This window comes from Oryx dammah, unplaced genomic scaffold, assembly GCF_014754425.2.
Source record: "Oryx dammah isolate SB20612 unplaced genomic scaffold, SCBI_Odam_1.1 HiC_scaffold_4, whole genome shotgun sequence".
NCBI classification, from domain to species: Eukaryota; Metazoa; Chordata; class Mammalia; order Artiodactyla; family Bovidae; genus Oryx; species Oryx dammah.
In genome coordinates, this window is record NW_024070188.1 from 29,920,023 (window position 1) to 29,946,419 (window position 26,397).

A 26,397-nucleotide genomic window follows, 5' to 3' on the forward strand; every position below is an offset into this window, starting at 1 on the left:
GTACAAAGGAGGATATAGAAATACAGTATGTACACCGCATCCACGGCCCCGTGGTGCTTCAGGGCCAGCGTGACACCGTCCTGGCCTCGCCCGCCCCCTCCTGCTGCCAGCTCAGTGGCCTGTGGGCAGGGGCACCTGGACCCCTCCAGAGGGAACAATTGCTTTACTGGAGTTAGTAAACAGATACACTGAATCACAAGGTGATTTGATTTTTTTTCTTTTTTTTTTGTTTTCTTCTTTTTTTGTTTTTTTCTTATTTTTTCTTTTTTTTTCTGTACTCATCAGAATGGGATACTCCACAACTGTCTCACCAACTCAGTGCCAGTACACATGCTCTAGAGGACTTCTGGACTCCCAGCTACAACTGTACAAGTGCACACAAGAAAATCTACCCTGTTATCCTCCACCCACTGATTGAGGATCGAATTGCACATTTCTCTTAACCATGACAGGAGAAAGCAAACAGTGAAACAGAATCATGGGTGAGCTTTCTCACTTTTCCTCCTGTTTTCATTGGTTTGTCCATACCATTCTAATTATCATGAAAGGGCTCTGCGTATAGAGAGATTGCTTCACTGACTTCCTGGATCACCGAAAACCATCAGGGTTGAAATTTCATCCAAGTCTTTCGTGACGCCCAGCAAATATTCCCCCTCGGATTATTTTACACCTTCAGGGCATTTTGGTCTTCAGTTCAACACTCTTGCTCTGTTCCCAAATGGGGCGCTATTTAGGGGAATTTAAAGAGAAAGCTGAGAAGAATAAACATTTACCGAGTTCTCTTGGCATTCAGTCTCTGAAAAACCACAGTATAAACTATTCATGCTGCTTCTTACATCTGTCAAATCGAAAATTAAAAGCCATAAAAGTGTAACACTGAAAATATGGCATTAAAAAGGATAAAGGTGGCCTTTGTAAAAATAACAAGAAAAGTATATTAGCCAATAAAATATTCTAACTCTTCATTTAAAAGTGCATCCTGGGCAGGACAGAGATGAATCTGGAAGCGTTGGGACTCCAGTACGATCCCTCTCCGCCGTCAAAACGTGAACAGTATAGGTCCAAAACCGTACAATGCAAATCGCAACTCTTCGTGTAGCAGCAAAACCACAGCAGTTTTTAAAAAGATTAAAAAAAGATTTTTGTTTTCAAATTCGGATCGTCTTCCAGCCTCACCCTCTGAGCCTTGGAAGATGGGGCGGGGAGAATACCTACATTGGTCCTTGTGGCTTGTTGGTGTTTTGTTGTTGGTTTTTTTTTTTTTTTTTTTTAAACCAGGGGCAAAATCCCTAAGTTCCTCTGGGGAGAAGCAGAGATGGTGGCGGCAGGAAGGCTGGGCCCGCTTGGTGGGTCCAAGACGTGCTGGCTTCTCTGGGCTAGAGGCCACTGAGGGAGTGCTGCTTCCTCTGAGATGCTTAATGACAGGAAGCGGCTTTATTTGCTTGAGTTTTAGCCAGAGGGGGTGGTGAGCGGACCAGCTGGTGTCATTGGATGGCGAGATATGGTTTGCTCTGCGCCCTCTCTCCATGCAAGTTACCCTGTGAGTGCGCGTTCCTAGAAATAGAGGAGAAGGGGTTTGTTAGAATCCACTGGACCAAACTGCCCCCCACCCCCAGGCTGGGGAGAACCCCGGCATGAGTCAGAGCAGCGCGCTCTCCAGCCGGCAGGTCAGACTGGAGAGGAGGCCCCACCACGGGGCGGCACAGCCTGGTTTCCACACGACTTCATTCACGGTTCTGCGCAGGGTCAGCCCTGCCAGCTTTGTGTGAGGAAATGAAACTCGAGTCGCTTTTTGGAATACCATAATGAGCATGGCGCACCACGCCCTCGCCCAAAGACCAGAGCGGCATCCTTTGCGACCCGGCAGCTTTCGCTCTTCACTTTAGTGCACCCTTAACTGTCAGGAGGTCTTTGGAGCTGCTCAAGGGCACCCCCAAAGACAGGCAAGTTCGTTAGGGGACTTGGAGCTGCAGACCTCACCCCCGTACCGCATGTAACAGCCCCGAGGTTTGCTGCAAAGGAGCAAGACCATGAGATGAACGTTTTAGCATGTGGGTCAGCCTGAAAGGTGAGCCACTCACATCCCTTCATGTCCAAACCCAGCGCGGGACTCCTCCCAGTGTAGCAGGTATGAAGGACGGGTCGCCAGGAAAGTGGGGAACGCCCATCCCAATTTCCACCACAGATGTCAGGCTCTGCCTCTCTATCTTTACTGGCTTATTTCATTTGCTACCAGTTTCTTGGCTTAAAATACAACCTCCTGAAGACACTCGGCCATCACCCCTAGGAAGCAGCCATTTAGAAGTTGGCCAACCAAACTGTGAAGTCCCTGAGGTGTGGAGTAGTGTCTGTTTTGCTCACATCCCTACACGCAGGGACAAATGTGTTCAGTTCAACACACATTTGTCAAATGAATGGGAGTCAAACAACTCTTGTCCCCCATGTCCCCAAACAGTACTTTCTTCCCCCCTGCCCGTAAATGGAGATGTCAGAAATGTGAATGGGTAGAATTTGGCTAACATGACGTGGTAGCAGAGGGCTCGTAAACATCTTTACAACTGTTGAGATTATTCCTAGAACAATGAACAAATAATTTCAGGTGATAGAATGGAGAACTTGAAGGGACCCCAGAGATAATATACACAATTTCCTCATTTTATAGACGAAGAAATAGAGGCCTCAAAGAGACCTGGAAACGTGCTCAGAGTGTCTGCAGCATGAATTTAGCGCTAGTGTGAAAAGGTCAAAATGCCCACTGGGAGGACTACATCCAAGCTCATGCTTTGAACCCTGCTATCCAAATCCTGGTGTTAATGGTAACCATAATAATGATCAGCCAAAAAACAAGACTTGAAAATCTGAATGTGCATGACAGGAAATGCCTGAGTTCCCCAAATCACATTAAATCACCAGATCTGTGTGCATTTAATATGTATATTAAATAACCAAAGTGAAAATGCAAAACACCACAAATATGCAATGGGAGTGGAATTACAAGGCCATGGAAACCTTTTCATTTGGCATGGTCAGATTTGGAAATGTGGATATTTATCTCAGAATAAAGAGCTCACTTTAATTTCTTTTCCTCTCATTCTTTCTCTCTCTTCTTTCTCTTTCATTCCTTCCTCTTTCTTTCTTGCTTTCTTTAAGACAAAGGTGAAAAGAGGTACCAAAGCAAAAACACTAAGAGCCACCATCAAATAAGAGGTCACAAAGGACTGGGACAAGAACTTGGAAACTGATCCAAATGGACAGAGCATAGCTTTTTCTGGGGAGGGTTTACTTTTGTGGAAGAAGCACAGTAAGAAACTTGCTGTGAAGGGAGGAAGGCCATCCCTACCTCTGGGCTCGGGACCAAGAGAGACCAAATCTCATAGTCAGAGGGGACCTCTGAATCCTTTCTTTAAAAAGGGAAGAAAAAAAAAAAGGTGTTTAATGCTTTCTTCCAGTGACTGGGAAACACCACCATTTTGAATTACTCACTCAAGAATGCTACAACTGCTTTTTCAAAGATATAGCTTTTTTCTTTAATGTGAGCATGACTGCCTCCAAAGGGGAATATGTCTCAACTAAGTCTCCTTATATTGAAATCGCCTTTGGACAAAGGCCAAACACGGACAGCAACAGCCTGCTTGGAGAAAATCTGCAGGCTTTCATAAGGGACCAGGAAAACGGGATTATAATAAGAGCCATTCTGGAACCTTAACTGCAGCGTTTGCCATCCCAAACACTATAATAATCATTATTATTCGCTGGTATCTATTATTGTCTGGTAAATAATATGTGTTTTCCCCCAAAGTTCTAAAGGGTGCAGCTGCACCGCACTCTATTTTTTGCAGCCCCACTCCTGCTGCTCAGAAAGCCTCCTCACACCAAGCTTATTTTAATGGCTAAAGGCAATATCTGTGCCATTTCCTTCCCTCTCCCCACGCATGAGCCGAGTCTGGGACACCCGCCCAGGCAGGATGGTGGTGTTGCCGAAGTGCGAGTTGCTCTCGGCGGATGGTATTTGAGGAGGGGGTGAACTGAAGGCCTCCTCCTGTGTCCTCCTGGCTCTGGCTGGTCAGGGCAGCCCCTCTGTTGGTGACACAGGAATCAGTGAAAATGAAGCACCAAGCTTGGGAGTCACCTTCCTGAGAGCTATTGGCTGGCAAGGTGTGAAACTCAAGAGTGGGGAGAGAGTGAGCTTGGGGTTTTAGAAAGTGCTCCTGGCAGGAAGTTCCAGGGCCCGAGCCAACCCTTGCCCAGCAGAGGCATCGTATGGGACAATCTGTCCTCTCTGTCTAAATTTCCTGATTTGAATAAAGGGGAAAGTTCTACAATAAGTGAGACAGAGACATAGACTATAGTCCAGCACAAACCCTCTGCAGCCGTGTGACTTTGATTCCTTAACCCCCTGAGCCTGGATTCTCCCTCTCTGAAATGAAGGCCTGGGTGAGATTTTCTATTATATCTTCCATCTCTCATATTCTGTGACTGTATTTATAGGATCTTTGGACCGAAGCCATCATCAAGTATGGAAGTACACACTGTAGAAGAAAGGCTATCAATGTCTCTACCCTAAAGTCCTAAGTTTTAGAAAAAGTCTCCTCCTTTCTCTCTCTCTCTCACACACACACAGACACACACAGACACACACACTCCTAAGGGAAGTGTCTCCTAATGCAAGCAGTTCTGTTTGTGCCTCACATTTGGGTTTTCCTCTGAATTGGGGGTTTGCTGAAGGCAGGACAGCCCAGGGCCCTGCCACATGGAAAGTCTCTCACACACGTGTGCACGGCCCATCCCATGGACCATGCAGGCACCGTGTATGAAAACCGCTCCACAGTGCATGCTCTCCAGCCGGCACACACAGCTGATGCCCTCAGAACCCCAGGCCCAGCTGCCCCTTTGGCCAGAGAAATTCAGTGTCTCCTTTGTGGAGTCACAACTGCATGCCAAGTGCACTGAGCGAGCCTCTGTCCACCAACACTTTCCCTTTTCATGAGGACAGCACTGCTAAGACCGACTGAGTTACTTTTCCTTTATCACACGAGCACTTTCAGAGCACAATAGAAAACAAAAATAGGCCTGAGTGTTAATAACTTATCTTAATGTTGATGCTGTCAGTATACAGTCACTCTCACCTTTTCTTCTTTGGCCTTTATAGCCTAACTATCGGCTCAATGATAATGAATTCGTCTGCCAGTCCAGAAGACGTGGGTTTGATCCCTGGGTCAGGAAGATCCCCTGGAGAAGGAAATGGCAACCCACTCCAGTATTCTTGCCTGGAGAATCCCCATGGACAGAGGAGCCTGGTGGGCTACAGTCCATGGGGTAGCAAAGAGTCGGACACAACTTAATGACTAAACAAGATAGATGCAGGTTGCAGTTAAAAGGAAAATTTCTAATTTACACATTCCCAAGTATAAATGTATAGCCACAGAAAATGTCTTATTCTGTATTCCAATGAAAAGTGTCTTATTCTGTATTTTCAAGATAATCCCTCCGTGATACAAGATTCCACCTCTACGAGGAAGCCTGCCTCCATTAATCTAATCCATTTTCCAAATTTTCATTCTTCTTTGATTCCTTAAATACCTTTGTCATTAGCATAAACAAAATCCTGGAGGTCTGTCCTGTCTTCTAGAATGCAAGCTCTCCGAGTCTGTCATATATATTCCCCAGAATCCAAAATCCTGTGGCATCAACCCTATGATGTGCAAGAGATGCCCACTGCCAGGCTGGCTTGTCTTTGTCCAGTTATCCCAGCCCTGCCTTGATGCCACTCACTCGGGCACGTCGGCCCATCACTTATCACAGTTAAATACAGCTATTACGTGCTGGCTTCAGCCATGCTGTTTATCTGAGACAATAATGAGTCCCCAAGGACTGGACTGCTCTCAGGTAGCTGAAGCTATTCTGGGACGCTCACAAGGGGAGAGCCCCGTGGTCAATGAACAGAGCCGCCTGCACTGGCTGATAAGCCCGGGTGTGACGCCAGATCGTGGTCTCCACACCAAGCCCATCCTGGACAGGGCTACAGCTTGGGAAGGTTTTGCCAAAAAATGGTTCCCTTTCTCCTCCATCCACTATTGCTTTGTGAAGAGTTCTGAAATGGCTTTTACCAAGCTAGAAACCATTTTAATTTACAAAGTAGGTGGCATCTCTTTTCTTAGAGCTTGCTTGCTAATTGATGAAAGTAATTTAAAAACATCGCTTCTTGTTTCTAGCATGACTGCTTTGGGAAATAACCCATGATGAGAAGGCTGTGGGACCAACAGTAAGTTCCATCACTACTGAGCTGCCCACCCCACAGCTCTGATAAGCTAAGGCTCACATTATCTAAAAGAAAAAAAAAATTAAACCAAACAGAAGGCCTTGATTTTCTCTTTTTAATAATTTTCCTCCCTTAGCAATATCTCTTATTTTACTCTTTAATCAACAAAAATTCCAACCATATAAGACCCCCAACTGGGATAACTCCATCTTTAATTCTTTGTTTTACAAATTTAAGTTTTGTTTTTCTTTGTTTAGCTGGTTCTATGAGTCAAATGGGCAGAGAAACTTGTTTATTCACACAAGTGGCCACAGCTATCTCTTGCTGACCTCTAAAAGATCCCGGGGGACAGAGAACCCTGAGCTGCAGAACCCCTCCTGTGCACTGCAAAAGCCTTTATCTTCTCCCTGGACAATGGATCTTCTTTAGCCACCTCAAGTCCTTTCTAAAACCTGAGAATTTAAGCAAAACAAATTACCCTGTCTCTGGTCCTTCTCTAAAAACAGGCAGGGATTCATGACTAACTGCACACATTTTTACAAATGTGCTGGAGCAAGGGGCTACATCCATTCATGAAAGAGAAAAATAAACAAAGAATTACATGATATAGCTAATGTTTTGCAAGAAATTTTGGAAGAAAAGCCTCGATCCTTATGCCCCTTGACTTTTGGGACCAAGCTCTTCCTGTTCAGTTTGGGAAAGTTACAGCATTTTCAAAGAAAAGAGTCAAATTTTAAGGAGCACTTACTTTATGTCAAGTATCACACTAGGCACTTTTATATATTTATTTCACTTGAAAACAAGTGTATTTTATACACTGATTATTGAAACAATAATGCTAATGAATTATTTATCACTGTCCCCATTTTACAGATGAGGAAACTTTGCCAAGAACTTACTTGCTCAAGGTCACCGCATAGAAAGGAGCAAATCTGAAGTCTAGCTCCTACAACCCCGAAGTCCACGCTCCCCTCAGAGTGCTGCCCCCTAGTCCAGGTTTCATCTCTCCCCTTCCTCCCTCTGACAAGCAGATGTCAAAGCTGGCAGGGGCCTTAGAGCCAAGAACTCCAAGAAATTATTTGACAAGAAATAATAATTGCATTTTCATTCAAGTCCTAGCCAATACACAAACTAGCTGATGTTGGCTCACGCGCCTTCCAAAAAATCTGCCTTGGACACAAAAGTAGATGTTTATTGTACTAAGATTGAGTTTGTTATTTATTTATATAATCTGAACGTAGGCAGTCTAAGTTTAACAAAAAAAAAGGAAAGAAAGAAAAGATAAGAAAAAAGAAACTGAGAGAAAAAGGCAGCTTTATGTGGCAAGTAGCTATCGTCTATGGATCAACAGACTTTAAGATTTTTAGGCTAGGTCTGGGAAAGAGGTCTGACACTTCATTTATTCTTTACAACCAGCCCTTTAGCAGAAAGACAGAAGGAGAAAGAGAGAAGGGCTTCATATTTAAGGAAACTTCATGTGAAAAATAAGAGCAAGCATACTGATTCCCGGCCGCCTCCTCCCTAACAGAGAATGAGATGGAGTGTGTGGCTAATAATTGCTTTTCACCGGCCTTTCCACCCAGATACTCAGGTACAACCTATTTCCTCTCTGAAATCAGCTCTGCGGTGTGAGGAAGCAATGCCATAGGTGGCAAAAGCATGATTCTGGTCCTTGGCACCGGGTGTGTAACTCAAGCAGCCCAGGTTGTATCCGGTGTCCCACTGAGGGGAAAGGCAGAGGACTCAGGTTCTGATCCTGGCTGCACCACTCTGTGACCTCGAGCATGTGTTCTGCATGTCCCAGTCTCTGCTTATAAAAGTGGAGCCAGACATCTTAGGAGGATTTCTGGAATAGTTGCCCTAACTTCCGAGGTTGGTAGCATGGAAGTGTTTCATGACCTCCCATGACATGTTGAAGGAAGTTCTGGGCTGCAGCATTACCCCGACAATTCTTATAACCAGCACTTACTATATATACGCCAGGAAACTCCTGGGCATTGTACTTCCGTTGTTTACACTGGAGCCCGATAACTCTATGAAGTGGGGCTTATTACCTTCATTTTTTTTGTATATAAGACATGCTCAGTGGTTTTGCAGGGACACTCTGAAGCTAGGCTACCAGTCAGATTCCATGACTGCCATTTACTGGCTAGTGACTCTGGGTAGGATATTTAACATCTCTGTGCCTCAGTTTCTTCATCTATAAAATGGGTTTAATAACAAAACCCCAGAGGGTTGTTGTGGGCATATAACATCTGGAACACTGCTTACATCTGAAAAGGCCGCAGGAAATATTAGTTATTACAACTGTTTAGTGAGAAAGATGTAGGCACAACACAGTTATAAAACTTGTCCAAACTCACAGCTGGTAATAAGCAACATAGCCAGTTTCAGACCCAAGCAGACCTCATTCCAGCCCTGGGCTCCTCTCCTAGGCATTGTAGCTTTTCTAATAAGACAGGAACTCGCTTTTCTGGGTACCGCACATGCACCACACTCTACCTAGGTTTCCTCATCTGAGAAACCACTTCCTCCCTCAATCATCTGCTCTGCTGGAATCTGAACACAGGCTGGCCCAACCTCAAGGCATGGGTGTGTACCCCTAAACCAGATACTGCCTCCCTTTACTACAGGCAGTCCACTTCACCACAAGGAAAAGTTTCAGAAGGCCTTTGATCTGGGGAGTTAAAAAGATAAAAGGACATCTCCCACAGTCACCAAACTCTTTTAAAAGTCCCTGCTGGCCCTGGGGGGATCTGATTCAGCTTCTGTGAACATCTCTCCCAGTGTCTGACCTTGAGCAAGCCACCCAAGCCTGTGGCTGCTCTTCAGTCCAAAGACAGAGCTTTGGGCATCACCATGGCCACTGTCCAGGCTCCGCGTCCATCCAGGGATGTCCCTTGCTAGGTGAGCCACTGTCTTCCTTGAGCACCCAAGAAGTGACTGACAGCCTGCACCACGCCCTGCCCCAGCAGCCTAAGGATCATAGCCGCCGGGGGCGGGGCGGGGGGGGGGGGGGGGGGGGGGGGGGCGGGGGGTGGTCAGAAGGGTGGAGCCCTATTTCCATGACAATCTGGGGCCCTGGCCAGTATGCCCTTGCCTGAACTTCGGGATGTTCTGTCGTCTTGAGGTTTCCTTCCACTGTGTGCCATGAAGCCTTTTAGGCCTACTCTGGGCTCAAAGAAAAGAGTCCATCCTCCCTGTGCATCACTACGATGGCTTTTCATCCTTAAAACGTGGATGTGGCAGTGCTCGCCCGGGGCCCCCCCCCTCCCGTGCTGCAGCGAGAACGTCCTGCCATGTTTAGAATTCACTGCTGGTAATTAGCCTGTCATCAGAATGCAGGGATCGGCTTCAGCGATGCCAGTCTCTCTCTTGCTTCCTTTCAGTCTGCAAACCGCTGCTAAAGGAATGTTCCTCAAACACAGACCTCCAGCCATTCCTGATGTTGCCTGATGTTCGGAGTACAAGCTCCACAACCCCCTGCTCCAATCCCCACCTGCCCTCGTCCGGCCTCCCCCCTTGCCCTCTCTGCAGGCAAGCCCTCTGCTCCAGTTGGGTGAAGGGACAGCCCTCCCTCATGTGGCTTCTCTTCTCTTCACCTGTGGCTTTTGACACCCTACTGCCTACCCTATTCCCCGATTCCCGACTGCCAGTTCCCGGCCCTTCTGGGTTTTAGAACCTAACCCCAAATTCACCTGCTGTATGGAGTCCTACCGTGATAACTCCATTACCCACACCTTTCCTGACCCTCTCTTCTCGTTCACATGCCCATCCTGCCAGCCCCAAGCTGGGTACTAAGATACGACAAAGTGCGAACTGCCTGGGTCCCTGCTCTTGTCAAGGCCCTCTGTCTACAGCATCACACCTATTAGCAGGTTCTGCATGAGGCTTGTAACAGTGAGCCTGATTATTTCTCGTCTCTCTCAGGTCACTGGCTCCTCAAAACAAGTCAAAGACTCCTGCCACCCCTCTCCCACTTCTTGGCTTCTCTCTTTCTCCCCCCCACCACCCCCGACCCTCCTCCCTCCCTCCCTCCCTCCATCCTTCTTTCCTTCCTTTCTTCTCTTTAACAGCGCCTCCTGCATGGAGTCAGTATTCAAGACAGTTGATTGAAAACGGATAAGTTTTACCCTCTAGGGAAATAAATGAAGACTAACTTTGAACCATAATGAGTAAAAGGGGACTGCCTCCCTTTGTTCAGATATGATTAAGAGTTTATTAACTTTTGTGGATCGTGGTATATTAATTAAGTAAAAACTAAGCATTTCAAATACAGGATCTTTAAAAAGTTATTATTCTGTGCATCAAACACACACACACACACACACACACACACAGCTGAGACAGAGAACAAGTTGATCAGAGGATCAGACAGTGAGAAGGGCTATCAAAATCAGAACCCTGAACCAGTGACTGCTCATCTTCATTTTCAAGGTCATAAGGTTTTTCCACAAAAAGATTTTTCATAATTTTTCACTTAGTATTTGGGACTCACATTGCTCAAACCCTGGTGGATATGAAAATAGACATTCAGTCCCATGCCTATGATGGCATCGAATTAAATGAGAGGAATGGAGGGACCTGGATATATTTTTGGTTTGGCAAATTGTAGAACTATTTTTTTCAAACATTTGAGGTTTGGCTAAAACCAAAACTTATTTTGCCAAGCACTTTGGCCTTAATTTTTAAACCCATGTGTATTTTAAAAGAAATTCAATCTATATGTTTCTGACTCATTTACACTTAACTCATGAAAATGCTGTTTGGTAAGAGCTAGTAGATGTCCAAGCAAGTTTATGAGCCCTTTTAAAGCCTTCTTTTCCCCATTCTTACCAGAAAGTTGTATTTTGCCAGCCATAAAGAGTGTGAGCCCCAGAGGCCTGTGGTCAGTTTGAAATTTATAACATGTGAAGGTTAAATGGATTTTAAGTTTGGAAAAAGGCCTTCCCCTCCCCCCCTTCTCATATTAAGTACGCAAATAGGCTACTTATGATAAAGATGGGATCTATGTCTCAGTTTCTGATGGCTGAGGGTGAACAGTAAAGAATTCAATCTAACCACCAATAAACTGTCTCTAAGACATGTTAGAGGAACAATATAACACTTTTAAGTTCCTGTGGGCACAGATTCCAATCCAACACTCTAACGGAAAGTTTTATTAATTACTCTCAGGATAAAAAAAAGGAGTAGGAATCGACATAATTCAAGTTGAACATTTCACCTTTGGGGGATTTGGTCATTAAAAAAAAAAAATCAGAGACAACCAATCCAGTTCATGACTTTTTATACAGTTAAAAAATAAGCTGAATCTACTAAAAACGACATTTGAATCAAAACCAGAAAAGCAAGAAGAACGTGCATGCGTGTTGCAGTGACTTCACCCTCTGTCTACTATATGCTCAGTTGATGCTCAGATACCACTCAATTATACTATTTAGTAGGAGAAATCTTTTGGATAAAGTACTTAAAAATGGCTTATAAATATTTGAAATAAAAGCATCCAACAAATCATAATGACAAAGTTTTACATTTAACCACATGTGCTCCAAATATCTTGAAATTACTCTAAATATGGGTTTAAAATATCAAAAGGGTTTGTTGATGGGATGCAGAACATTGCAGAGAAACCTAAACCTGCTCATTCCTGCTCCCACAACACCCAATATGCACAATTTTAAAAGTGTGCGTGTGTAGATTTCCTTAGAAAAAGATCATGTTACAGTTCTGAATTTCCAAAACAAGAGTTGAAGGATGAAATATAGGGTTTCCCCTTCTCTCACCAAATGCAGCTCAGCCACGTTGCTTCCAGATAATTTGTTATTGTAGGTTGGCTCAAATTTAAGACAGTAACATTTTAGAAACAGTTGGAGAACTAAGCCAGCTGCAAGGAGGATATCATTACAAATTGAGACACATGTTGTATGGGAACACCATTCATTTTCAATACCAAAAACACGTCTGGGGAAATAAGCCATGCAAATGAGGGAGAGATATACTCTTTAATTGCATCTTTTGGACCTGAGGTCAACGTTTCATATCAAACGAGTCCATAAAGTGTGTTTCTCCCTTCTGTTCTTCTGTCACATTCTTACTTCCCTTTTTACCCAAAACAAAACACTGCTTGCTATCACAGAAAGACAACAAACTAGAGGTTCAAAAGGGGGAAATGATGAGACAACCAGCATCGCAGCCAAGTCTCTGGATGGAATGAGGCCGGGCAGCGTGAGGCAGCTTTGATTGTCCCAGTCCTGACCCCACACCCGCGTGGCCAGGCAGCTTTGCTCTCGCGTCCCCATCTCCCTATTCAGACTTGTGCACTGGGTAAAATCGCACAGGCACATTCTTGCCTATGGCCACAGCTTGGTTCTAGGAGCTCAGAGCTAAGGGATCTCGGGCAACTTGACGAGGGTCCAAATTAAGAACGTTTAGTACATGCAGGAGCTTTTCAAAGCATAGGAGATTTATTCCAACGTTTGTTGTTGTCGTCCTTTGCTTCTGCTCTAGTCATTTTCACTAGAATCTTTTAAATGACTCTTGAAATAATTTGCGTGTGTGTGTGTGTGTTTCCCCTCCTTGTTGATGGCCTCATATTCCCCATCCTGACCCCACCCTGATTTTTCCTCAAGCAGAGTGCTGTGGAAATCCACAGATCTGAAGAAGAACTCTCTGGGGTTAGTATTTAGAGCTGGCATCTGAGATGGCATTTACTCATTTTTCTTGAGACTAAGACCATGTTAAATGATGCCAGGGCTAAATTGTTTATCTTTTAAAGCTAATTTATTTGTTTCTCTTAAATGGATTCCTTTTATGTTTGTGAGGCATTAAAAAAAAAAAAGTTTACACATGCAGAATGCATTGCCTTAACATACATCCATGTATATTTATTTAAACCAGCAACAAAAGAATACAAAACAACTCTGTATGGGAGAGGGTGAAGGAAGATTGAACGGCGGCCACCCTCAGCCGCTAACACAATCTCTTTGACAAGAGAGTCTGGAAAAGGCAGTGTATCGGTGGTGGGGGTGTTCCACAACATGAGGTAAGTGTTTCATGCTGCAGTGTGATTTGGTCCCCAAACACCTCTGCCCCCCACGATGCTTGTCTGCGTGGAGGTAGGTGTAAATGATTGAACCAGGATGCCCAGGCAGTCATTCGAGGCAGCAAGGGAGCGATTCATTGGAAACTAGACGGGGAGCTTATTTCCAGTGCCCTTCTGGGCCATGGCTTGTTAATAGCTGGTTGAATGCCTTCACCTGTCCAAGCGCACTCTCTCCAGGTGAAGAAGTATGTGCTAAGGAACTATGGGGATTGGTGGTGCTCCCAGATATGGCCACACCAGTGCTCTGGTGTTTACTGACCTACCCAATTCTCCAACTCGAGCCATTCCACTCCCTTGGCCTTAACAGCAGGGTTGATGGGTTTCCAGTGAAGGACAGCCGCTGCCTACAAAGCATGAACTTTGAAAGGCCAAGTGGTGAAGAAGCATTGAGCTTGTTCCTTTCCTTGCTTCCCTTTTCTGCTTTCCCCACAGATACTCACAGGTTATAGTAACTTGAAGAAAGGTCTGTGACCTTTTGCATTTTGTCACTAAGGCAACTGAGACAAGGGCTACATTATATGGCTGTAACAGTGATTTTGCAATATTAGGTCCACAGCCAAAACTGCTAAAAGTAAATTCCAAGTTTTAAGGGAAATTTACAATTAATTCATCTTCCTCAGAGTAACAAGAAAAACTTCTGCCCAGATACTGCTTGGCGATCATATAAAATAACCCTTCAGATACATCAGATATGTAAGATACTTCTTTCTGAAGTCAAAAATCTATGAACCGCTCCTCCCAAGAAAATGCTTCCACTCACAGGGGAATTTTTTTTGCTTTCCACAAAATTCCAGGGGGAGCGGCTGAAGGCTGTGCATAGACTAGTTCATGGAGGCCAGCTTCAGCTGGGGAGCTGCCACACAGATCAGGCGGTCGGTAGGTCAGGGCCAGGACTCGTGCCACACTGCCTGACCCTGGAGTCCTCACTAAAATTCGAGCACTAAGCATTTCTCTGGCCTCACTCTAGTCCCAGCCCTGTTGAAGGAGGAGGGCTGTAGTATATCTAAAGGAAATAAATACCTGATCACAAATGTCATTTCCTATTCCATCATAATTTGATTGAAATAATACCTAAAGTCAGATGCCTGCACATTAAAACCTTCTTTCAATCTCCTTGTCCTAAAAGTTAAAAAAGAGACCCAGCAACACTAAGCGAGATGTATCTAAGAGCAGCCTTGACACTGTTCATCCATAAGACTCTCCTTGATGAGTCTGCAATGATCACAGCAAGCGCTCTCTCCAGTTCTCACCACTCACGTGTGTGCATGACACAGACCTGGCCGTTCCTCACTGCTGGCTCTTTGAACCACCTGGACCTAGAGCTGGGCAGCCATCTACATCCCAACAAACAGGCAGAGCTGCACTACCAGGGATGGTGTCACCAATGAATGTTTCCAGTAACTAAGTACTAGCACATTAAAAATCTCAAGTCTGGCAGAGGATCTGAGCACATCCTATTTGTATTGATTTACTCTTCTCAGTTGAAGGGTTTCATGGTCGGCATCCATAGTCATATTTCTTCTGTATGGACTTGACTTTGCACAAAGCCGACTCCCTCAAACTTAGCTGAAGAACCTGAACTGGCAAAAAGTTACTTGTCACCTCCATCCTTTGGGCTTTCCTAATGAGGTGAGTCCCCTGCCCTCTTCTTGAAATAGTCCTTTCTTGGATTGTGGCTCCTTGGTCAGGCTAATAATTAAACTCTAAACTCCAAAAAGTCAAAACTACAGCCCCCATCCCTTCTTCAGCCCTCTCAGAGCAAACAAAAAGTGGAAGGAACTCCTGCTGCGAGAGTTAGGGGAGCATCTTGGAGTGGGGGCTGGGGACAAGACTCTCAGATTTTCTTTCTGGTCTTAGAAACACGTAAGAAATTTGGGAGCCACAAAGGTGGGGAGTTCTTGGTCTTGCCACTCCTTGGGAATGGAAAAAGTGAGGGTGAAAGGGTTACTCATGGTACACATTTTTTCCATTGATTATTTTACTTAAAGAGAAGATGTCATTTCCCTGGAAAATCAAGGAGGGGGGATATTTTCTTTTGAATAACTTCAAACATTTGCAAATGGTTACTGTGAACTCCCCATTGTACCATAAACAAGTGTAAACTGCTGAAATTCAGAAAATGTACAAATACAAACAGCTATCCCCCAAACTCCAAGGCAAAGACAAAGAAAGGAGTATTCCATTTATAAATGGAATTCTTTGTGGAGAGAAGAGTTTGGGAAATGTTTATACATTGTTTTCCTTATTATTTGGAGGGATTTTATTTTCAGCTTACAGAAGCTGCAGAACTGGTATTTGGCATCTTAAAAGTTGAAGATTAAAGAAGTTTCCAACCTTTTAAAATCTTCAACTAAACTTAATTAGTTCTGCATCTAGGAAAATATCTGCCTATTTAAATCACTTGTAATCATATCAACGAACAAGAATGCATACAGTCAGGTAACCAGGAACAGAAACAGTCAAAAGGAAAAAACAAAACCCTGTGATTGCTGAGAACTAGCAAAAATGAGGATTTCTTTGAAGGTAACAAGCAGCTGCCTGGACTACTGATTTCAAGTTACAGTCTGCTTTGAATCTATTTTAAATGATTTTTTAAAATAGTCCGATTGTATGAAAATGGTGGGCATAGCAAAAAGAATGAAAAACCTGGATGGTAGTCACTGACAGACTCTATGCTGAGAGATAATACAACGAGTCACCAACAAGCGCAAGGAGGATCACTCACCTCCGCCTCACCTACCACAATTCAGCCCGGGTTTGGTTTTGGTTTTTAATGCTTCCCCTTTGGCTTTAACTTGTCACCAAACAGTGTTCACTGTCAGGTCACAAAAGCCATGTAGTCCTTTATTTAATGGATGCATTTCCAATTTCCGTAACCACACGCATGGGCAGGGTTTCTGAAGGCATAGAAGAAAAACAGCGCCACATGTGCAGAGAAAATCAGGAAGGGTCAGAGAATGTGAGTGAATTACAGCAGGTTGAGACTGTGCTATGAGTTGACACAGAACTACAGAGGGCAAGAGGCGATGTGATTTAGAGGGGCAGAGGCGTTCTTCCCCCATCTTAAATCACTCGCCTTGTCACCCCACTGTAGCTGGCAAAGACTGAGAGTCTCTGGGTTTAGAGAAAAGCTGTAATTTCTTGGGGAAACCCATCATAAAAAAGAACTTTCCAATCTCAGAGGGACCGTAGGCGATTTCGTCACTGTATCTTCTGAAATTGACTGAAGTCAGGTTAATATTTTTAGTAATGACTCTGGTCCTCGTACAAGACCCTTGCCTGATTCCTTATTCAGAAATATATATCATCGAAATAGCCATCATATATTTCATGCTTTTATGTTCTTTTGGCCCCATGCTACTTATGGACTAGTGACACTCTCCTTGACCTGGTCACTTCTCACTTTAGTAATGGTAGTAAAAGTTTTCACCCTCCTGTTCTTTCTTTAATGTCATTTGAATGAGTGACACTAGAATGTGTTTAAAATTACAGTTCCTGATGCTTTTTTGGCTTTCTAAATGCCATCACTTTTTTTGTTGTACATCTTTGCATTACTCACTGCTTTGTCAACCAGATTAAGCTACGCTGGTAGAGAAATTAGGGCCATTTTCAGCTGAGGTGACTAGCAAAAGGCTGAGACTGCCTTTAGAGAACAGAACTTGCAGATATAAAATCAAGGATTGATGAGCTGAGTTTTAGTATTCTGCTCCTACTGGCAAAGCCATCAATGAAAAAGGAAGCCTCAAATTATGAGAAACCCTTCTTGCATCACCCATCAAGGTCCCTTTCACGGGCTCTGAGCTTCCCAGGCAAACTCCTGGTTACAAGTCGGGTAGGTGTCCGGGTAAACGTGCTGACTTCGAGGGACAATGGCTTGGACACATCACATCAAGTGTTCTTGTCCACATCTGTATTTCCTACTGTGAAGCAATGGGTTGGTATTCTTGTTTTTTCATTGTTCTTGCTGAAAAATACAACTGAAATTGCTAAAAACAAACAAACAAAAAACCACTGTCTAAACACTTAGAGAAGTTGGTGGGTAGGCTTAGTTTTTATCTAGGAAATTTCCCCCAAGACAACTGAGGTGAATAAAAGAATTTCATCAAGTAGGGTAATAAAGGGACCAATTGATACCTACAGTGGAGTCAAACAGCCTAAATTTGAATCTTAACTTACTAAGATGGAATTCTTGGAATCTTGGGCAAGTTACCTAATTTCTACACTTTAGTATTCTCATCAGTAAAATGAAGACAACTGCCAAATGAATCCTGACCCAAAGGAATACTACTGAAAAACACTTAGAGAATGACCTGCACCAATATGAGCAACTGTTCTTCCTAAAAGGTCCACTTTTCCTTGCCAGACCTCCCTCCTCCCGGCGTACACTGCCACCAGACTGTAAGCACCTTGAGGACAGGCGCTGTACCAGATTCACTTTGTGTCCCCTGCCCCATTCCCCTGACCCCCGCTCCTGGAAAGAGCTGTGTACAAGCTTTGTGCTCAACAAATATTCATTCCCCTGCTTTCCTCTCCATAAACAGCTGATAAACCTCAGCAGAACATTAGCCTGTTTGCTGTCCTTGCGGACAGAGGAGAGCACCCAGGCTTTGGGTCCAGCAGGCCCAAGTCAAATACCAGTTCCCTCACTTACCAGCTTTGATTTGGGCAACATCTCCAAGCCTCATCTTCATCCTTGTAAATGCAGACAATGCTTATTCCACCAGGATTGGCGGGAGGATCAAATGAGGCCACATCTGGCTACAATAGGCAGCCACACAGGCTCACTGCCCTCCCCCTAACTGAAATTCTGGACTTGTTATTTACAGTTCACTTGGTATTAAGGATTCCTGCCCCCGCCCCCTCCCCCACTCCCCCTCGACCCCGCCCCCAAGGTGAGCAGCCCATCAGCTGAGCTGCTGAGTCCCAAAAAGGGGAGAAAGCAAAGCTGGTTAGTGATGCTTGAGGCCTAGCCTGGGGAATGCTGGTTGGTGACGAAGGAAGAGATCCCAAGAACAGGAGCTGCTCCAACACCTGACCAGGCAAATGGGGCTTCATGGCCTGGGTTCAGCTGGCACAGGCATCTAAGAAGCTTAGATTTTATTTTCATCTTGCAAATGGAATTCCCTAGTTATTGAGTACGTTTGGTGAGTTGGGACATTCTGCCAATGCCTGTACCAGCTAGCTCCAGGAAGTGGCTCAGCTCACTTTTTACTACAGTCAGTCTATAAGCTCATGACTGAACAAGTACAGGTTCCGAGTAATCGTTCGCTCCTTCCTCCTGGCATCCTTCTCTACTTACAGACAGGAGCCTAAGAGCAAAAGTAATTAGTAGACAGTGTTTCAATTCAGGTTCAAGACTGGGCTTTATCACTAAGTGACTTTGGCCACGGCACTTACTTGCTGTTGACTCAGTTCCCTCAGCTGTAAAATAGGAATTGGATCAAAATGATGGTAGTATGTGACCACACAAGGCGTCCTGTACAACACATAACGTAAAACCATGATTGTCAACACAACTCTCTCTCTCTCTCCCCCTTCGCACGCATTTGCCTTTTTAAGAAGTAAGGAGCAGGGCACTGACTCGTGCGGAGAAGAGCCCCGGTGGACATACAAACCTTTTACTTATTCTGGTTTCTAATTCGGAGGCACCTCCTTTTGAGTGGCGGCTCCAGGTCCTCGGGCCCGGCGCTGAGCATGGGAGAGGAGATGATGCAAGGCGCCATGGCAGCCTTCTCCGCGGGTTTTGGCACAGGCTGGATCACGCAGCCCGTCTTGGGCAGCATCCGCAGAGCGTACGCGTGGTCCTCGTCCGCGGGGTTATTAAGGTTCGGGTCTGACTTGTCGCCCCCCGCCAGGGCCTCCTCCCCCATCAGCTTTTTGGCCGCCTCCCCGTCCAGGTGGCAGTTGGAAGCACAGTTGTTCTCCTTGACCGACTCCAGCTCGCTCACCGCCGGTTCCTCCGGCGACAGTAGCTTCTTGGGGGGCGCGGGAGGCGGCGGCGGCGGCGGCGGCGGCGGCAGCGGCGGCGGGGGCTGCTCGGGCGGTGGCTCCGCGCCCTTGGCGCCCTCGGCGGCGCCCCGCGTGCCGTTCACAATGACATTGCAGGCCGCGGCGGCCTCGGGGCCCGCGGGGGCGCCCGGGCCCGGGTCGCCAGCGGCGGGCGGGCTGCAGTGGCCGTCCCTGCAGCCGCCGCAGGTCCTGCGCTCGGCGGTGCCGGGTTCGCGCTCCGCCTTGACGTGCGCGTGCAGCGCGCGGTGGATCACGTTGTGCAGCCGGGCCCGGTGGCCCACCGTCAGGTCGATGACGCCGTCCTGCGGGCCCTGCAGCACGCCGCCGGGGAAGCCGAGCTGGCTGCCCGCGCCCGGGGGGCTGCAGGCGCGCCGCGTCAGGTCCACCACCTCGCTCCGGCCGTGCTCCGCGGGCGCGGGAGCCAGGCTCAGAGCCTGGCCGGAGCAGCCGGGCGGCGAGTCCGTGGACTTGGACGAGCCCTGCTTGGAGTCCCGGGGGGACAGGGAGTGTCCGCCTGGCTTGCCTCCTGCCGCCGAGGAGTCGCCGGGGGCGCTCGGAATGAAGTTCTCCCCGTTGCTGGAAAACCCGTTGGGGGGCTTGGAGTCACTGACATGGGGGACGGGAATGGGAATGGGGATGGGCACGGGCAGGGGCACGATCACGGGGTATGGCACGAGCAAGGTGGGGGGCGGCACCAGCGGGGCGAGCGACGGCAGCCCGAAATTCATCATCTGGGGTACGGGCATCGGGCCATTTGGCATCATGCTTACCGGCGGGAAGGGGAGACTCGGCAAGGGTGCCCCAGGAGGCGGTGGGGGCAGCAGACCCGGGGGGTTCCCCGGCATGGTCGGGGTGCTCGGGGGGTGGATGTGGGGCGACAGCAGGGGCCGGTGCATGGGGCTGGAGGTGGGGCCCAGGTTCCTGGGGCCGCCCGGCGGGGGCCCGATGCCGGGGAGCATGGGGTTGGACAGGGGGCTGTTGGGGTTGGAGGCGTGGTGCGGCGGGCCGCGGATGAAGGGCGGGCGGAGCTGCTGCATGATCTGCTGTTCCATGAAGATGGGCAGCGGGACCGGGCCGCGGTTGGTCATCACCATGGGAGGGCTGCGAGGCGGGACTCCGAGGGGAGGCCCGATGCTCGCAGGTGGCTGGACGGAGACAGGAGGGATGTTTGGCGTCTCGCTGATGGGCATGGACTTGGGCACTGGCGTAGGGATTTTAGTGACAGAGCAGTTGGCAGTGTCAGATGGAGAGACGGTGGTGGACGCCGATGGGCCAGGGCCCTGGCTTTGGCCAGCTGCAGCCACCGGGGAGGGGGCCTTCCTGCGAGCATCTGTTAGAGGGATATTCCAAGAGTCTGGAGTGAGCAGCTGCACCCCGGTGCCTTCTGTTTTATTTTCCATGGGAGGGTGTAATGTGCTGCACAGCCCAGCTGGAAGATTGGCCTGTGTCTCTTTGTAGAAAATGTCCATTTTGTACTGATTGAGACATTTTGCACTGCAGAACTGAAGCCTTCTTTCCCCGTCCCCAAAATCCAGGTATTCTTTCGTGTGTCTTATGTGCTTACACCAGTCACATACCTACAACACAGTAATAAAGAAGAAAAAACATAAGCAATCTCCTTTGGTAGATAGCATTTCATGTTTTACATAGGGGTTCTTTTCAAACTTTATCATGATTTTTCAACTAGGCGGAAGTGTTTCCTTCTAAAAGGTAAAAGTCTTAAATGTTTGTAAAATGATTTCTCTTTGGAAGCCAGAATTGCTTTATAAATATTAAGTCTTCAGACTAGCAATTACCACCATCTCCTATTTTAAAAAAGAAAAAGAAACTGTTGTTCTCCTTTAAGCATGACTTAAAGGTGGATCTGACAAAGAGTACCTATACCTGCCCATATATTTCCCCCAGTCAAAGAGGCTCATTGTTCATGCAAATCTAAATAGTTTTGGTGAAAAGAATTCTCCCAAAAGTTCAGGGGGCTTTGAAATATAGACCCTTAAAATTCTCCTCACACAAGTCGCTTTACACTATCGACTGTTGGATAATGCAGTTGGAAGGGGTGTGCTGTGTTAACCAATAACACATAGCTCTGAACATCATTATGTCTGGCTTCCAAGGGGAAACTTGGAATTAGTCATGAAGTCTGTGTGAGGTTTAGCTATTCCCAACCTGTGATGTTGCAGCAAGCTAGAATTATTTTTTGAGCTGTTTGCCCACTCTCTCTCAGTAGTCAGAATTTTTGGTGACATTTCTTGGCAGGCAGTCTTATTTAACAACTTTTCAAACACCAGAGAACGTTTTCCAAAAGTTTTTATGGCTTTTCCGCCCTTCAAATCTACTCCTGGCAAAAGAAAGACATCACCAAATTTATTTTAAAGTTGGGCTGCAGAACTAATTAAAGGCTGAGAGCTTTTCCCAATTGGAAATCACTAGACATCAAAGTTCAAAAAATAGTCATTCTCGGCTTCAGAACCCATTACTTTGGAGAAATTATTGTGATTTCATTAACACATTAATTTTGCAACACCATCAGCTCTCACAGATGGTGAAGACATGATCTACAATTCAAATATGACTCTTGTTTGCACAAATGTCTTTCCTTCATATGGCATTTTAAACAAGAATTAATATGAGTAATCTTGCCATAGCTATAAACAGATAAACAGATGTCAAAATTTTCAATAGTTCTTTCAGTGCCTTACTTTTTTGACTGAACATTACACACACAATCTTTTTTTCTTTTTTTTTTCTTTTTTTTGGTCATTTCCTCAGCACTCAAGCCATACAGCAGGAGAGGAAGAATTCTGAAACACAATGCAGTGGTGAGTTCATTGAATCTGAATCTCTTTTCAATAAAGCCCTGGTTCCAATATTGCTCTGCATGGAGCCCTGTTTTTGTTGAGAAGGGTGTCTGTTGTTCTGTTGCTGGTGCATATTGTTTTTTTAACTATGGCAAACTGATAGCATTAAAAATGATAAATTTTAGTAATGATTAGTCACATAAACAATGCAAAAACAACATATGCGGGCATTTGATTACTCATCTCATTTAACTCTCAGCTTTCCTAGACTGTAAACAGTGGTGGCAGGCTAGCCTGTGATTTTGAGTGTACATACTCGTGGCAGATGTGTCTATATGTGTAAATCCACTCTTTTCCTTCTCACTTTTCCCCCTGATATTGCAGGTAATATATTTGATGGTGTGAGACTGAATAACAAATACTTATTGGCATACGTTAGTTTTTTGTTTGGTCTCATATCAAAAAACCCTTTCAAAATGCTTGTTGCAAAAACAAAACAACAACAACAAAAAACAATGCTAAGATACTCCTGTGTTTCATTACAGTGTTTCAAGTTTCTCCAGAATTAAGAGTTGTGTTTTCATTTTTATCACAGTTGAGATGTCTAGTTTACAAATAAGCACAGAATTGCCTTTGATGAGAAGAGACACACACAATCTATCAGACTCTTAAAATTCTCATCTAGATAAAGGTTAAATAAACTATTGAAAACTTGATGCTCATAAGTTATTGATTTTAAAACCTGATAATTTTTATAAAATTAATGTATAATGACATGACATAATATATAATGAAATTCCAATATGAAATAAAGCCACCAGATTCTGTTTCAACATTAGGAATCCATAGAAAGCCTAAAATGTAAATTTTTAAGCTCAAAGTGAAGGATCAAATATAGCTTCTTTAATCATGAACTAAAAAAACATCATCAATGAATTAAACTAATTAAAATAATATATTAAATTTTCTGGCATATTTCTTTTGGATCATATTTTTTAACCATAAGGGGAAAGAGTTTTCTGAAATCCTTAATTGGTTTTCAAATTGCCAGACTGAATTATTTGCCTCCAGAGGATTCCTATGTTTCCTCAAGCTAAATAAATATTTTCAAGTAGAGTAACAAAAAATAATCTAAATATAACTTAAATGCTCTCCCTTCACTTCCTTCACTTTCAATAATTCATTGATGAATAAGGAATGCTTATAGATTTATCCCAATTATCCAAGGAGAGATCTCCACCATATTTTATTTATTTCCTCATAAAAGGAATTACAGACATCAAAGTTCAAAGCAGATTCTATTTTATCAGGCTTTCCAGTTAAAGCAAAAGCCTAATGGTTAACTTCTTGATTTTCTGTAGCATCCCAAAGGGTTTACATAATATTGTGACAGTTTATGACTATCTCATTTTGGGTAAGGAGTGTGAGTGTGTGTGTATCCTTGTCTTATTACATTTCAATTCTGAACACTGGTCTAAAAATACAGTAAAGCAATCTTTCTGGTGAAGCGAAAAATTATTAGAGGAAAAAAATTGTTACTTAATACATAATGAATCACGTCTGTCTTATAGGACACATCGTTTAAGATTGGGTCAATGAATTTATGGCACAAATGGCTATATCATGTGAAGCAATAAAATGCAACACATCATTCATTCTACATCTAACTAATGACACACTTCTCGTAATTAAAGATTTCATCATAAGAGCCTGAGCTGATTACTTAAGTTAGGTGAAAATATATACTGTAGATCTTTCTCTTTAATAAAATAACATTTGCATATCCATGAGATACACAGCATGTGTCTCATAAGCTATGGTTTTTCTGAATTGTGGTGTTATAGGGTATCCTTCCCATCTTTTTTCCCACAGACGGCTTTAATTTTTTCTTTTTAACCTTTTGAAGCATTATTTTTTTCCTCATTATGCCAAGAAGTACCAAAATTCCTTCAGATATTTTAGAAGATAAAGAGTAAGAAGTGCAGAGCTCAACTCACTGGGCTCTGGAATGATTTCCCCTAATTCCACCCGGCTTTGTTTCTGTTGGAATCTGGCCTCCTTGGTTCCACTTCTCCCCCTAACAGGTCCCAGATTGGATGGAGCTGAGGCTGAAGCTGTTTAACGATGGCAATCTGGGGACCGAACAATCAGCTAATGTGAGGCCTTTGAGCGAGACAGCTGAAATGCTTCGTATCACAAATACATAATGTATCACGTGGAAGACAAAAAGATCACAAAGGAGATAAACAAATGCGTATTCCATTCAACCCTATAACAGCAGTCCTCAAAAAGATTAAATTTACCTTCCTGGGATGTGTCCAATTCTAAACAACAGAATGAACATTTCCTTTAGTCCATTTAGAGTATTTATATTTTGGTGGCTGACTGCCAGGGTAGTACTTATAAGCTCAGTGGCCTGATGGATTCACTCCTTTCCTGTGAAATAAATGTGGCAACCTACACCACTAAACTGCTCAAAAGACACTGCCTCAGCAGAAATATCACTTGCTCTTGATACAAGAAAACTGAAAAGCAGGACTTCTGGTTCCTATAACTCTTTCCATCTTGTATTTCTCCTGGAAAGAAAGAAAGCTATTCATGTTGGCAACTGAGCCTTTATTTTTATATAAACGTCCAAAGTCAAAGCCAAAGTATGCCATGAGGTTACCCACATGGGCACAATATACACACTCGGCTGGGCTTAGAAGAAGATTCGGGTAGTGAGGGAGGGGGACAGGGTTCCTAATTAACACATTAATCAGCTGTCAGCTGTGGGAGTGAAGTTCCTCCTCCAGTGGAATCCACTCACCACTGCCTTCTGAGTGGTAACTGGCATCAGGCAATATTAAGAAACTCTTGCTGAAATCTTACTGGGCAAAGACATTTGCAGCAATGGAACAGTAAAAAGATATTAGCAAATCCTTGAATACCATCAACAACTTGAAAACAAAACAAAAGCTTCCTGTGCTCCTGACTTTTCATGAATACAGCACTCAGGTAATAGCTCAGAAATTGTAGCTGCTGTAACCAAGACTGGAGCTTGCCATAAGAGGCTGGTTCTCTAGATCTTGGCCTGTTGAACACAGCATTGATCTTGCAGTCCAGGCCAGCTCAAAAAATCATGAGCTCACCTAGGAGTGAAGCCAAGGAGGCTAGAGAGACCTGGACAGGGGTGATCAGTGTTTTGAAGAGTTTGGGTCTGCTTTACCTATAGATAATCACCTCATAGCATGAATTAAGGACCTTAGACTGATCCTGCCTGAATACCTTCATTCAGCTCAACCCTGTAGTCCATGGCCCCAGCATCAGCTGTTCCTTTGGATTCAGGCTCTGCCTTTATCAGAGCCCTAATTTGGTGCACTTGGGCAGCAGATTGATTTGGAATCAGAAGATGTGGGTGTGAGTTTGGGCTCCATCATTTTCCAGAAGTACAGCCTTACAAAAATGTCAGCTTCAGTTTCTTCGCCTGTGAAATGGAGCTAATAGCAGTGATGGGTAATGCTGGTGTACTGGACATATCAGTACACCAGCATAGAATATAGAATATTATAGAATATTTTTTCAGTTCCTAACCTGCCTCCCTCATGGTTGCTGATTTCCTAGGAACATCCCATATGTTTAAGTTCAGTTTAACTTAATGGGAGGATGTTCCTATGGCAGCGTGAGGAGGAAAAGGAAGGTTTTCATCCAGGCTTTCCTAGGAGCCTGCGTGTGTCTGACACAGAATGGAGCCTGTCTTTCTCTGGGCAAACACATGCTGAACCTCACAGAGCCAGCTTCCATCCTGCCATTCCAGGGGTGACAGAAGGGCTGTCTGCAGTGACAAGGAACTGGATGACAGACCTGTGTGAGTCCCAGCTGCCCACCCTGCTGGGAGGGTCTTATTCAGTTCCTGCTGAGCCCACTTTTTCTAAGGCCAGTCATTCTCCAGTTCAGGCAAAAGCTTGAAAAAGCAGCACGGCTGCATGGAAATGAGTGTTAGAACCATTAAGATGAGTAATTCCTCTTAGGCTCAACTGCTGTTTCAATAGTGGAAGCCATAAACTGTGCTATTCATGTTTTATTAAAAAACGGAACTGATGAACGATCTGCTTGACTCATTACACGGCAGAAACTATCTTCCAAAGGAAGGGCCAGAAGCCACGGTATCACATGCTGTGAAGACAGGATGACCCGAGCCGGCATGGCAGAATGTGTGTGAGGGCGAGCCCCCGTGGAGCGGGGCGCCA

At 45.0% G+C, this 26,397-nt stretch overlaps 1 protein-coding gene across 2 annotated transcripts in view; it reads right to left on the reverse strand.

The window, feature by feature from the left end:
• Positions 1 to 218: 218 nt before the first annotated feature.
• LOC120862538 (sine oculis binding protein homolog) overlaps positions 219 to 26,397 on the reverse strand; it is a 164,822-nt gene continuing 138,643 nt past the window's right edge. For both annotated transcript variants that reach the window (XM_040238559.1, XM_040238558.1), the window contains 2 exons: positions 18,977 to 20,947; positions 219 to 1,554 (listed from right to left, as the gene is read on the reverse strand). In XM_040238559.1, coding sequence (XP_040094493.1) covers positions 18,980 to 20,947 — 1,968 coding nt within the window. In that variant the 3' untranslated portion in view covers positions 219 to 1,554; positions 18,977 to 18,979. The remainder of the gene's footprint in view (positions 1,555 to 18,976; positions 20,948 to 26,397) is intronic.